Below are 15,325 nucleotides of genomic sequence, written 5' to 3' on the forward strand. Positions count from 1 at the left end.
CCTCAAGCATAATTTCACCAACATAATTTTCCTCTTTCCCATGAGCTTGGTTGTTCGCGACACCACCAGAAAGATTTCCTTTTACGTTGAGAAGATGTTCAAAATATTCTCTCCATCTGTCCAGTGATTCCCTGGGATCTATTATGAGTTCACCTGAATTACCAAAAACACTGTTCATTTCCTTTTTCCCTTCCTTCCCAAGATTCTTTATTACTGTCCAGAAAGGTTTCCCTGCTGCTTGACCTAGCCTTTCCAGGTTATTACCAAAATCTTCCCACAACTTCTTTCCGGATTCAACAAATATTTGTTTCGCTCTGATTCCTTCATCTACGTACAGTTCCCTGTCTGCATCACCCCTTGTTTGGAGCCATTTCTGATAAGCCTTCTTTTTACGTTTACAAGCTACTATCACTTCAGCATTCCACCAAGATGTTAGCTTTTTCCCATCTTTATGCACTGATGTTCCTAGGCATTCTCTTACTGTTGCTACGACAGCATCCCTGTATGCAACCCATTCTCTTTAAATATCCTGAACCTGCTTACTGTCCACTGTTTGAAACTTCTCACTAATCATATCCATATACTTCAGTCTAATTGCCTCATTCTGTAGATTTTCTACCCTTAATCATTTGCAGACAGATTTCACTTCATCCATGCTAGGCCTAGAGATACTTAGTTCACTACAGATCATGCAGTAGTCTGTATCATCGAAAATTTTTTAAAAAATCCCATACATTCCTAACAATTTGCCGAATTTGAAGTCGGTTAAGATATAGTTATTGTGGATCTGGTACCCCTAGCCTCCCATGTGTAGCGGTGAATAGCCTTATGCTTGAAGAATGTATTCGTAATTGCTAAACCCATACTAGCACAGAAATCCAGCCGACGCTCTTCCCATTCCCATTAGCTTCCATATATTCCCCACATTTACAATCACCCTACCATATCCTTCAGTTCTATTTCCAACTCTCGCATTGAAATTTCCCATTAGCACTATCCTATCCCTGCTGTTTTACTGTATCTGGATTTAGAATTAGGAGACTTATGGTTCATCTTGTTCAGATTTGCAATTTGGTCTTGAAGCGGGTGTCATGCTTAGCATACCCACTGTAAATAGTTGTGCCATGAAGAGGGTTAAGTTGCTTAGTAGCTTTTTCAACTTCTTCATTATCTCCCCTTACCCAAATACCACTTACTCTTAGCACATCCAGATGCCATCCTCTTTGCTGACTCAGCCAATTCTACTTTCTTTCTTCCATAAGCCCCATTAATATTGATAGCTCCCCATCAAATTCAATTTCGTCAACAAGTAATTATGCTCATGGTCCATATTGACCAATAACTTGAGAAAAAAGTTAAACCACCAAATCTTCAAAGAATATAAATGACTTGTTTTACAAGGGAATACCAGGAAAAAGGATAATGAAGCAATGTTCACCATTTGGATTGGGATTCATGGTCAATCTCGAAATAATTGAGTGCATAATAGAATTCCAAGCACAATCTCCCAGGCCTTCATCACTAATTATAAAAGTTGCAAATACAATATCACTATCACTATCAGCCATATTCAATCGTTTTTATGATGTGGCCTCTTTAAGTCCGAAGCAAGGTAGGTTTTCATGAGGTCTCTCCATCTGGGACGGTCTTGAGCAATGTTCTGCCAACTGATCCCAGTAATCTTCCGGATGTCTTTATCCCATCTGTCCGGTGGTCTTCCCCTTGGTCTGAGATGATCTTTTGGACACCACTCTAGCACAAGCTTTGTCCACCTGTTGCCCAGAGCAATTTTAGGGTAAACACCCTTTCTAAAATGTCACTGACCTTTGTGACTGACCTGATGTAATCTGCTCTCTTCCTGTCTTTCTTCGTCAAGCCTAGCATGAACCATTCCATAGCTCTTTGGGTTGTTCTGAGTTTTTGCTTAACAAACTCGCTCAATGTCCAGGTTTCACAACCGTAAGTCAGTATGGGGAGAACACTCTGGTCAAGGACTATCTTCTTTAGGTGGGGTGGCATGTTGGATTTGAAGATTGAAGAATTTCTTCCGTAGGCTTGCCATCCTAGTTTGATACATCAGAAGATTTCCGGTCTTAAGTCCCCTTTCATGTTTACAAGTTGCCCAAGATAGACAAATTCACTGACCTGTTGTAATGTACACAATAATAAATGCCCATGCCCCAAGTAATGATAAAATAAGAAAGAGCACAGGGAAGAGACTGATGGATTGTGGGAGCTTCTAGATCAGACGACAAAAACAAAAATCACACCAAAATTTGAATTGGAAACTTTAATGCCCAGTTAGGAAGGGAAAAGATATATAGAGATGTAATAGGGAAGCTGCCAGCACAAAGAACAAACAGTAATGGCATAAGACTGACGGAATTCTTCAGAAGTGTAAAATTTAGACAGTTAAGGTGAAACAATTAAAATGTTGTTCACCTCAGAGAATTCATGAGTAAGGACATCCCTACTTGTGTGGCAGTACCTACAGTAATCGTACAGCTTTGCACATACCAGTAAGTAAAAACATTCAAAACTCTTAACATTTTGACTGATCCAAATAAATTTTAAAATATTTTTCAAATATTTTTAAAAATATCTTTTGGATAATAATGTATCATTTTGGAATGAAAAACCATCATATTTAAAAGAAATAATAAATTTGCGCATTTAAGGATTAAAACACCATCCAATATCCAAAATCAAAACATTGGCATCTAATTGACTACATAATTGTGCATTCTCGAGATAAATATCAATACGGACCATGAGCAGGATTACTTGCAATGTACAAGGTATCTCACACAAAGATGACCAGCCGATGTTCGTGGATATTGCCTCTCCGCACACTGCCCGCTAAGTGATATTATGGTGTTCCTTAAAACGCTGAACACAAAACAATTACGATTTCACTCCAACTGAGCAAATATGAAGCACACTGTAGACACACCGAAGTGAGTGAAAATACTGAAATCTACCCCACATTCTATCACGATACAGATAAATTTCGAATTTAAATTACTCTTAAAAAAAAAAAAAAAAACAATTTTAATATAAAGGCAGTTTGAATTAAAAGTCTGAATTTCAGTAAGGGGATCGACATTATTCTTCAAATTACGAATTATCCATATTTTGAATTAAACAATTTAAATAACATACAAAACCGTACCTCATGTTTCCGAGAACGAGCGCTTCTTTGAATTAGGCGGAACTTTGAATTAACTGATTTTGAATTATCGAGGTTCTACTGTAATTGATTATTGTCTCAAATTGCTCAGAAAGTTTGACTGTATTGATACTGATAGGAAATAATACCAACATTTGGGGAAGAAAATGTTTTTTCGTGTGCAATTAGCTCAGAGCAGATTACATTTTTTTAAAGTTAAGACCTATAAAAGTTAAATGAAATACATAGGCCCTCACCTAAGAAAGAAGAATGATGTGTACTTGCTCGTATTCAGATGTAAAAGAATCCAGAGATATTCTGCCTAGTATTTATTGAAATTGATTTAACACTATCTACAAGAAAATCATGTACAGTTGTGGACTCCCAAGCATAATGGGTGGAGCCCCCGTTTGCACTTTATGCAATGTAAATGGAATCTCTCTACTGGTCCACCATCTTTCTTGCTACACACGGCACATCATTTTAGGTTACCTCCTGGAAGTTTTCCAGTAGCGCTCCGGAAGGACTTAGATCTGTCAGATGTTGTGCTGGAGATAAGAGGTTCTTTTCTGACATCCATTCATTTTAGAGTTCAAGAATAATGGAGGATGTAAATTTTAACTTTGTCACTTTCTTTGTAGAGGAGTTTTCCTTATAGATAAAATATGCATTCAGCACCATCCACATTAGAATGGTCGCCAGTCAGTGTGAAGGTCAACACCGACCCAACCTGATCTATACAAGCACAGGGCTGGAGGAAAGAGGAAATCCTGGCTGTACTTGTATTCTCCATGAAGAAATGCAACGGATTTTTTAAAACTTAACTCCGTTTCCAGAAGCATCAAAAATAGAACATCATTTAACAGTCTCCACAATGTTTAAATATTTCCTCCAGCCAACCAATAGGTATATTAAATATGGTTGGACCCACACTTACAACTAAATTCACCCAAGTTTGAAGCTAGGTACATTTTAAACACAGATTTCCATTGCATTTGTTGATTATATTTTGAGAATGAAGCTATGTACATTTTAAACAGAGATTTCCATAGCATTTGTTATCTCAAGTTTCTTATGAATGACTGTTTTTTGTATATGTCTTTCTTCTTTATGTTATTTTAGCTGATGAAGCTCTCTGGGTTAGGTTGAAACATGTTCTATGTAGCTTTTTAGACAGACCATTTATTAAATGGCAAATGTGTATTGAACAGGTGGACTTTATACAATGAAATTCTTTTAGAATTTTATCTTAGATATTTAAAGTCAATAAGGAACCAGAATGAAGTTCATTACTTGTAATAAACCATAATGAAATAAAACACAACAACAACAACAAAGCATTTACCTAGAAGATTGAGGCTGTACAAACGGAGGATCTCCCTTTTTGGTGACATGGGTAAACCATGCCACCCATTTTATCACCGCAACTCGGCATGCAACATATGGATCCTGTCGTCGCCGTCCCTCTGGAGTGTCTGCTATTCCGGGAGAAGGTTTACGAAGTACTGGTAGATCTGATTTAAAAAACATCCACACAGTAATTTTCAGAACAGGAAAATAGGTAAGCTTTACAAAGAGAAACTGTGTAGAAAGCAACAATGGAAAACAGCACCTACCAAAGAAATGAACAAAAATCATGAATCTTAACTACAGGGAAATACAACATTCTAACATTAAAAATTTCAATAGTTTATGCATGAAATGACACTGTATATTCATTAATGGTGGGTGGACAATTAGGGATGTCATTAACTCTGGTCTTGGCAGTATTTCCTCTTCCTGGTGGGACAGCAATTAACACAGATATTACAGAAAGGAATTGTATTTGTAAGTTACTGAATTGTAACCATTTCATTTCTTTTCAGTTCATTGCTGCATATATCAGACTTCCAATGGTAAGCAAGCCAATCCATTCTCTAATATTCCATAGCTATTATTTTCTTCTTTTCCCTACATCCTTTTTCTTTTATTTTTTAATAAACTGCAGTAGCTGATAATCTGTATTCCTCCCAATTTGGCCCACATATACAGTACTGTTGTTCTTGTTACTGTGCCTTACAGGTATCAGACAGAGTTAACCCGTCTCAGAACTTCTTCAGTCATTCTTTTGCTGTGAATGGTATCTTCAGCATTTAGCGGTACACACATTTTTCAAAGGCCTCAGACTTATTTCCCGTAGCCTTATTTAATTTTAATTAAGGTAAGTGAAGACCAAGTATGAAAGCAAAAAACATTTTTTTATATTTCTAGTAAAGAGAAATCCTTCCTGTGTCGCTAATGTACTTAGCAATGCTGACAATATACAGACGAAGAGTTAACTCCATTCAAGTCTACTGAAAAACATAACGCTCAAAGCAAAATAAAGCTTAAAATCTGGGAGTTCTGAGCATAAAATTTATTTCAATAATCACTTAAAGCAATTAGTTCAATTTTCTCTTTTCAAAACTGAAAATGGCATACTTTTATTTTTGGATGGGAAAACCGTTGACATGCTATGCTGAAGAAAGTAAACACAGAAAATAATGTTTTCCTCAAAGGACAGCACTTTATGCACAAATTCATCATTATTCTCCAGAAAATGATATAAATTTTAAAAAACATGTAGTCTAAATATCAAAAAAGGCTTTCACGGCCGCAGATCTTATAATCATGGGAATAGAACCACCCAAAAGCTGGTTCTATTCCCGTGATTATGTAGTCTAAAGTTCTCAACTTCAGTAAAACTAAAGTGTCAGAAAGAATACTTGCACATGACAAGTGCAAACAGATGGGTCAGTACAGAAGGTAACTCAATTCAAATACTGAGCCTTGGCCACATTATCACAGAACATTATAAATTTAGGACTAAGACAAAGCAAGCATCCTCAGATAAGCAATCCCTGTTATGCCAAAGTGAAATGTCCTGAGCCTACAAAAATGAATAATGTGAACGTATATGTTTGCTCAGCTGCATTGTACTCTGTCAAAACCTAGATGCTCAATAAGAAAGATATCAAAAGGCTGACAGCTTTAACCTGGTGGGGTGGTGGTTATTGTTTCAAGAGGAAGTAAAACTAGGCAACCATCCTCTATATGGAAGGGGTCCGATACTTCAAAAAATGAAGGTATCGTCCAAAGAAAGACAAGGGTTATGAGGGGCATGAAAATAAGAAGATGCTTTCCATGCTGCAACATCACGTCCAGAGCTGGCTATGTGGGCCGCCAACCTCCGCTAGGAGACGGCGCCTCAAGAAGAAGAAGAAGAGCCTTTTGCTCTAATCCCTTTGGGGTTGGAAATGAACAAGACTTGACCAAGAGAGGTCGGATAGGATATATGACAGTGAGGAGCCTGGCCCTATTAAGTGGGAGCAAATACAGTAGACAATACGCGACACTGAGCGAGATATCGAGGGACAACTATTGGAGCTCACTCTAGCGGATAGACCTGAACAGTACTGATTCTCTCATAAGAGCACGTGTATTTTTGTGTGAAGTTTTTGGTGTTATTTATGCGTTTTCAGCGAGTTGACGTAATTAAATAGTAACGTGTGTCATTCCTTGATCTCCTCTCAACATGAAGGGAAAGGTATTTGCTGTGTTTGGCCGCAGTAATTACGAAGTAGAGAAAAATGCGCAGTCGTTCTTCAGGTTCCCTCGTGACAAGAACATGTAAGTAATATTGTGTTTGCATATATATTCTTCCAGTGACAGAGATTTTTATAATACTTCATAATCTTCTGACCAGCTCGACCCATATTTTAACTGGCATAAAATGTAATACACATATTTTATTCTATAGTGCAGCAGTTAACCTTCAATACCGAAATACCAATGTGTTGTTGGTGTGATCTGTGGGTTTTGAAATGTGACAGAAGCGATTTGGATAAGGTGTACAAGAAAGAAGGGACGTTACGCTTATATAAGAATAGTTATAAATATCAGGTACGCAGATGATACTGTTGTCATAGCAAATGAATTACCTGTGCTCCAACGCATGATAGACAAATTAGTCCAGCTCAGTGAAGAGTTTGGCCTGTTTGTCAACGCTTCCAAGACCAAAGTTGTAGTCTTCTCTAAAAGAAAATTCCAGCAACCCTGTCAATAAACGGCACTAAGATTGAACAAGTATCCTCCTTCAAATACTTGGGTACTGTGCTAGATGAGGAATGTGATTCCAAGAGGGAGATAAAATCTAGAATAGAACAGGCCAGGAGGCAATTTTTTTAGCATGAAACAGCTATTTACAAAATCAGACCTAAGTGTGCAATTAAGAATGCGAATGATTCGGTGATATGTATTCTCCATTTTTCTCTTTGGATGTGAAAGCTGGACCCTTGACCAAAATCTAGAAAAAAGAATTGATGCTTTTGAAATGTATCTATATCGCCGCCTGCTCCGAATACCGTGGGTGCTGAAAATTTCAAATGATGAAGTCCTTCATCGCATGAAGAAACAAAAAGAACTATTACTTACTGTTAAAAAAAGAAAAACCCAATATCTAGGACACATTATGAGAGGCGAGAAGTACCAGCTATTACAACTCATCATTGAAGGTAAAATACAGGGGAAAAGGTCTGTTGGCAGGAGGAAGAATTCATGGCTGAAGGACATCCGAAGATGGCACAACTGCACTTCAGAAGATGCTTTCCATGCTGCAACATCACGTCCAGAGCTGGCTATGTGGACCGCCAACCTCCGCTAGGAGAAGGCGCCTCAAGAAGAAGAAGAAGAATTATAAGATCTGTTCAGATCATTTCCAGGCCAGTGACTTTAGAAATCGTCGACAATACAGCCAAGGGTATGTTACAATTTTGCTTAATTGTACGTAAATATTCCTTAAAGCATCACTATCGACAACATTTTCATACTTTTCTTTCTTTTATCCCTCTTCTCAGATTAAAGCCGGGATTTTATAGATCTTCTTTCTGTTAGTAGGCTTCATATTAAGAGGAAAATTGTCCAGATTTTAATTGTTAATTCATTGCATCATGTGTGTAAGGAATGTGCTGATATTTTTATTGACAAGTGTCTTAATGTGATGATAAAATGTTTTTAAAATGAGAAAAAAGACAAATCCAACCGTAAACGTTCAGGCAGGAATGCTAAAGCTAAAAAAGTAATGCATAAATTAAAGATCAAGCCATTTCACAGCAGCCCACTTCATATCTTGTTTATGTGTCTAATTTCAGTCTTTGAATAATAACCTTTTAAATAATTCTTCATTCATTTATCCAGAATTGCTTCAGCAACTTAGAAGTTAATATCTCAATAACACTTTCTTTCTGGACGTAATTTATTTATCCATTTCCGTACATACATTTCCATTGTTATTTGAATTTAGCGCGATTTGTTCAGGTCAAGTCACTAGGAGTGCCACCGTCGAATTGTCTCCCATTTTAGCAACGCGAAATCCGTAAGTGTCGCGTATTGTCTTTACTGTATTTGGTGGAAGCAATGCCAAGACTGGGTTAAGGGCCCCATGGTTGCCAACCCATACTCCCAAGTGAAGAAACCTTAGGGCTAACCCTCATGTGGCACTTGTGTGGATGTGTGACTGTTATTGCCTATGAAGAGGTATAAACAGTAGATATGCTATCCATATACAGTGAGAAGGGTACAGAGTTGTAGGCGACCGTAAACTATGTGGTGCTGGAGTCAAATTCAGAAAGTATGTAGAACAAGGAGAATGATCAATGCTGAGATGTTAAATGACAATGTTAAGTCAAAATTAGGAAATGACAGCTCGTGTGGATAGGCCACAGGCTTAAGCACAGAAGTTTGAAAACTGAAGTGATCAAAGGTAAAAAAAAAAAAAAAAGCAGGCCACTGCCTCTCGGGAAGACCAAGAAAGATCTTCATTAAGGCATTCCTTAAGAACACCAGTCTGTAAAGCTATGAAGGGGCAAAGCAACCAGCTCAAGATTGACAGAGGTAAGCCAGCTGCAAAACTGAGGTACCTCACGACGGCGAGTCTGAAGTCATTCTGACATATGAGCTAAAAAATCAACAACTACAAAAATGATCTACATCTTGATTAGTTTATTAAATCGTCATAGCAAAGTTTTTCTTAAAAAGCATCTAATTATTTAAGAGGATCAGACAGTTGATAAAACAAATAAAATGATCACAAATAATTCTCTCAGTTGAAGAGGTGATTGGGAATTCACTGCATCTACAAATGGCTGAAAATATGTCAGCCATACACTCTGTACCAAGCAGATCTCAAGACAATAGCCTCTGTCAACACTGTCACAGAGATATGGAAACACGCATGTCCTTTTAAAGGCTGCGCAACCAATGATGGGAGCAACAGACCAATCAACATCACCACCATCATCCCTCACACACCCATAGGCTACATAATCAACCTGACTATCCATTTCGAGACAAATGAAGACACTTGATGCCCTGACCTTGGAGAAAGATCAATCTATGAAACAACAGTACCTTACTACAAAGAAATATAGAAGCTTCAGTCTATATAAGCATCACTGGTCTCAATATCTGTGCCAAGGGACCATTCCCCAGCTACTCATGGGCTTCTTGAAAAGATTTGGACCAAGACCTGACCTTCTCCACTCAATTGCGACAGCCACATTAAAGGGTGACATAGATGTTGATTCTCATAGGGAATCTGAAATATTTGTCCCGAATGAGGGGTTAAGAAAATATGGATATTATGTTCACGAATTAAAGCGACAAGGCCTTTTAACAGCGAAATTCAATTATTTCGCGATAAGCGCGATATTACAGCAAAATATGTAGTGAATAACGAACTTAACATTTTGTTCCAAGATTATGTATGAAAAGAAAATGAAGAGCGAACAATGATTCATCTACAGGAAAGAAATATGTTATCAATTATCATTAATGTTCTGGAAAATCTCTTTAAGACATGGCAGCAAAGAAGAGGGGTGGGCTCCATGCTTCTTGCCAAACGAAATGTTTGGAATGTTGTTCTTGTGGTGGCTGGTAATCCCACCCCAGCCTGTCTCCTCACGGCACTGTGCAATCCTGGAATCCCTAATGACGTCTATAAGCAGCACTGGTGTATATTGGCTTCGTGGTCAGGTAAAATTAAGAAAGTGGTCACAGACAGTAGCAAGATGGGTCGCTCGACAAGTGTTACGGTGCACAGCAGAGCTAAACAGTTTGCAAGTGAAGGTTTATACGTTTCGGAAAGCAATATTTTAATGTGTAAATTTTGTAATGTTCGTATCGAGTGGGAGGAGAAAGATACTGTCTCAAAACATTGTTTTAAAAATAAGGAACATTCAGAACGTAAATTTAGCACTCCAACAGTGAAACGGCAGGCAACAATAGAACACTCATTAGATATGCAAAAGAAAGCCAAGAGTGAAAAAATAGAATTTATTCATGAAACAACAGCGATGCTACTCAAAGTCAACATCCCGCTGGAGAAGGTAGACGACCCTGCAGTCCGGAAATGGCTTCAAAAGTATGTACCAGGTATGTACAGTCTATCAATTAAACCTCCACAATCAACGATCAGTGATAGTAAGACTAGGTTTTCTAAGACCTTTTTCTGATGAAGATTTTTCTTTTTTCTATTGGTTAGGATCTGGAGACATTCCCACAGCCAACCAACTAAGGAAACAAAACGTCCCCCGTTGCTCAAATGAAATACTAGCAAGCATAAAACAATCTTTGGAAGGGAAAACGGACTTGGCTCTTATCTGCGACGAAACTACCGACTCGTCAGGCCACTGTGTGTTTGCAATCTTGATCAAAACTCAAGATCCAGAATCTGAACAGGAAATATTTTTGTTAGAATGTGCGTTTCTAGATGCTGCGAACAGCAGAACGTGTTCTCAAGCAATCCTGCATGTTTTGCATAATTTTGAAATTAACCATGAGAATGTAAGGTATGTGATAACTGATTCCGCACCGTATATGTTAAAATGTTGTGAACTGCTTAAGGGAATTATGGGAGAAAATTTAATTCACATCACTTGCTGGGCTCATAAATTCAGTTTGTTCGGTGATGTCCTGCAAAAGAATTTGAAAAAACTTAATGCCACTGTGTCAAAAACAAAGAACTGTTACCATATGTCAAGGAAAATCAAACACATGTTTCGTTCATACCTAGACGAAAACTTCCCAGATATGTCAATTTCACTGTATCCCGAGCCTGTGTTGAGTAGATGGGGAAGTTGGTTTAAAGCTGCCTCTTACATACATACAAATGTAGATATCCTCCACTCATTTTTCAAACAGTTGTCACTGAAACCTGTACCAGTGGTAAACTGGTTGGCAGAAATGGAAGATGCCAGATTTTGCAACCTGGTAAAATCCCAAGCAGCATTTGTTTTTGAAAATTGCAAGTTTATTGCAGACGTTGTTTTGGAATTAGAAGGGTCTAATTATCCATATTCTCACTTGCTTGTTTCGAAAATAACAGAACTGAAAGATAAAATGAATGTAATTGCTTCTGGCCATGCTGGTAAACTAGTTAGTAAGATTATTGAAGGGTTTAGTGAATCGTTAAAAAGTGAAGCGACTCTACTCTTCCAAAATGTTAGTGCCTTAGTTGTAAAGAAAATTGAAAAGCACATTTCCCCAAGTGATGCTAACATTTTATTTGGATTTTTGATTTGTTTCATCCAACTAATGTAATTCAATCAAACTATACAAATGTTTCATCACTGAGCGAAAAAGTACAAAAATTGTCTGGCTTTAAAATGTTGAAGCAGTCTGATATTATTGCTGGGTACCTTGCTTTTAAAGATATTCTGCTAAAACAAATTGAAGAAAATCCCGATCAACAAGTTGAAATAATTCAGTCACTGCTAGCATTAAAATTAATGCACCTGAAATTTGCAAATTCTGTTTCAAAGTCTATTTGGGTTCCCTGTTCATCCGTTGATGCAGAGCGATTTTTTTCGAAGTACAATTTGACTGTCAATGACCGGAGACGACTAATGAAAGAGAGCTCCATTGTAACATGCGCTATGTTATCTTTTCACAAAGTAAGAAATGGTTAGGATGGCCCAATGATACTGTAATGTAAGTGCTATGTAATCATAATCAGGAATAAAATTAAATAATATTGGATGCTTACTAGTAATTTATACATCTACCATTCATATAAGTAATTCAGAACCATAATAATGAAACCTTTAATGATTAATTTTAGAATTTCACTGAAGCGAAATTAAAGTGATACGGCAATGTCTATTTCGTGAAATAACGCGAAAATTATTATCCTTCTCGCGAAATTGTTAAAAAATTAATGCGAAAAAATCATGCCTCTACGAATGAGTAAATTTATAATACCAATATAAATGGTCCGTTATTGGACATTATAAATTTTCCAGCTAACTCATTCCTGGTTGCCAGCATTTCGCCCTTGTGTGCTAGGTTGGGCTCATCAGTGTCAATGCACTATGAGACTTTGTCTCTTTACCAAAAATTGATGCCGCTTGGCCATCAGATAACATAGATGTTGATTGGTAAAGAGACAAAGTCTCTCATAGCGCATTGGCACTGCCGATGGCTTCAAGTAGGCTACGCAGCGGCCTCCACGGTATGCACTAGCCAGCGTCCTGGTAGGTGCGAACTAAAGAGCCCAACCTAGCATACGGGGGCAAAATGCTGGCATCCAGGAATGAGTTAGCTGGAAAATTTATAATGTCCAATAACGGACCATTTATATTGTTACATTAAAGGGGTCGATAGCAATCTTCATAATCCACACCTATAGACTTAAAACAACCATCTTGAAGCTACCCTGTTTTCATTTAACTGAAGAAAAAAAAAAAAAAAAAAGTTTAAAACCAAATAAATAAATTTATTCATTAATTAATAAATTGTGAAATATCTATTGGTTGTGGTACTCTTTGACCTTATGGTTATAGAAAGATATTTAATAAACTAATGCTCCCAATGCTCAACATTTCCAAGAAGACCATGTTTTTTGGAAGCTGCTTGATATGTAGTCATTACCTGATCACTGAGAGCCTGTTATCATGGGTATGTTGTAGTAGCAATCTCAAATGAAAGCACTGGGAGTGATTGGGATGGAAACTGTACATTTTGCCAAGTGCAGAGTTCTTAATGCTGGGATGTCTTTCGCTGTCTTGTCCCTGTTGCTTCTTGATAATTTATTACTGACACAGGTATAGTATTATGGCACTTCGTAACAAAATGTTTTTGTAAAGTGATCCATTCTGCATAATTTCAAAATTGCTGTAAGTGTTGTTGATGGTGGCATACTGACTCTTTGCTGGAGATTATCTGCCGTATTCTAAATAAAATGCTTAACGAACAACTGCTGGATGTCATTTTTAAATGTGAAAAACTTGATGATGATGATGATGCTTGTTTAAAGGGGCCTAACATCTAAGGTCATCAGCCCCAATGTGAAAAACATCATCAGCCATAGATAAAACCAAACAAGTGAATAGATTTGCATATAGCAACAAGACACACAGACTAGATAAAATTCGTAAATTGTCACATTTAAAATAGTTCATGCAAAATGTCTACAGATAGCTACGTGTTAGCGGCGTATTAGTCTTGTACATGAGCTGGAGCACTTTAAGTGAATTTATGCTTTGATATGATAAAAATTGTGAATGTTCAATTTTACTTGCCAGTTGGCAGAGAGATTGCTGTACAAAGGCTATGCCAAAAGTTTTTAGCAGCCCATATACTGTAATTCTGAGGACAATGGAATTTCATTTGAAAAAGCTGTATTTCTCAATCTTAGAACATGCGCATGCAACCTCTCCCAGGGGAGGTTCCTCCACAGTGCAGGAAGAAAGCACAGGCAGTGCTGAGTCAGACACTGTGCAAGATGGATCTGTCGCACTGCTACTTTCACGCAATTATTTGTTATGATTATAAAAAGAATTTTAAATGCCGAAGAATGCCATTCTTCTTTGCTATGTGTTTTTGGTGAGGCTTCCCCCTTCTAGGGGCACAGTTGGAAATTGGTTTCACGAGTTTTCAAGGGGTCGGCAGTCAATTGAAGATTAACCTTGTCCTGGTCACCCAGCAACAGCTGTGATTCAGGAAAACATTGATGCTGTGAGGAAAATGATCAAAGAAGATCCGTATCTTACATTTTGTGACAATGAAGGCACCCTAAATATTGTTGGGTTAACAGTAGCATAGACCATCGTTCACCATTATTTAGGCCTTACCACAAGAGATGGGTCCGATGAGTGTCACAATTCTTGACAGAAAGCCAAAATGAGGCGAGAGTGGACTGGTGTCGTTTCATGCTAGAAAAATTCAATGACGGACAGTCCCAAGACACCTACAATATCGTCAAAAGTGATGAAACATGGGTCTACCAGTACAATCCTGAAACGAAGAGAGAGTCATGTGTGTGGTGCTTTGCAGGGGAGAAACTACCCACAAAAGTTTGATGAAGTCGGAGCTCTGGAAAGAAGATGGTGGCAACTTGGATACACGTCGTACAGTCAAAGTCCTCGCCACATGGAGGTTACAGCACCCAAAGTCGAAGAGTGGGCACCTTCTGCTGCATCACGACAATGCATCTGCGCACAGGACTACTAGAACAATGGAATTTTTGAAAGAGGAATAAGTGCGAGTGTTACCACTCCCATTCACCTGACCTGGCCCCATGTGACTTCTTTCTGTTCCCTAGGACCAATGAAAAATTTTGTGGGCAGCGGTTTTCGTCAGATGGAGAGGGTATTGCAGCGTATGAGAGTGCACTAAGCGATATCCTGAAAAAAGCTTGGAATGAGTCGTCTTCTAAGTGGTTTCAGAGAATGGAAAAATGTATACATGTTAATGGAGAGTATTTTAAAAAGCTGTAATTGTTGTTTTGCAAAAAAAAATCTCACACTCTGCTAAAAACTTTCATAGCCCTCGTATAATCCAATGAGAATATTTGTGCTTGTATTTTACAATCTATTCAGAAATCAGAAATTAATTCTGAGTTGAGTGGTACAACGAAGGGTAGTGAATTTGTTGCATGACAGTCTAGCTATGGATTAGGAATATAATAGTGCGAAGTTGACTAGCATGGTGCATCTTTGTCTTGTGGTAGCCTCATTATAGATCTAGAGAGAGTTGTGAAATTTCTTACTAATGAAGATAAAATTTAAATCCTTCATGAAGTGAACAGGCATCCCCATCCTTTAGTGCTTAGAGGTGGCACAAGTGTTGAAATTTGGAACT

The 15,325-nt window shown here is 37.8% G+C and overlaps 1 protein-coding gene across 2 annotated transcripts in view; it reads right to left on the reverse strand.

The window, feature by feature from the left end:
• Positions 1-15,325, reverse strand: part of LOC136858315 (probable Rho GTPase-activating protein CG5521) — a 709,838-nt gene that overhangs the window by 509,024 nt on the left and 185,489 nt on the right. For both annotated transcript variants that reach the window (XM_067137762.2, XM_067137761.2), the window contains one exon: positions 4,515-4,683. In XM_067137762.2, the coding sequence (XP_066993863.2) occupies positions 4,515-4,683 (169 nt within the window). The remainder of the gene's footprint in view (positions 1-4,514; positions 4,684-15,325) is intronic.

The sequence above is a fragment of the Anabrus simplex genome, chromosome 1 (genome assembly GCF_040414725.1).
Source record: "Anabrus simplex isolate iqAnaSimp1 chromosome 1, ASM4041472v1, whole genome shotgun sequence".
NCBI lineage: Eukaryota > Metazoa > Arthropoda > Insecta > Orthoptera > Tettigoniidae > Anabrus > Anabrus simplex.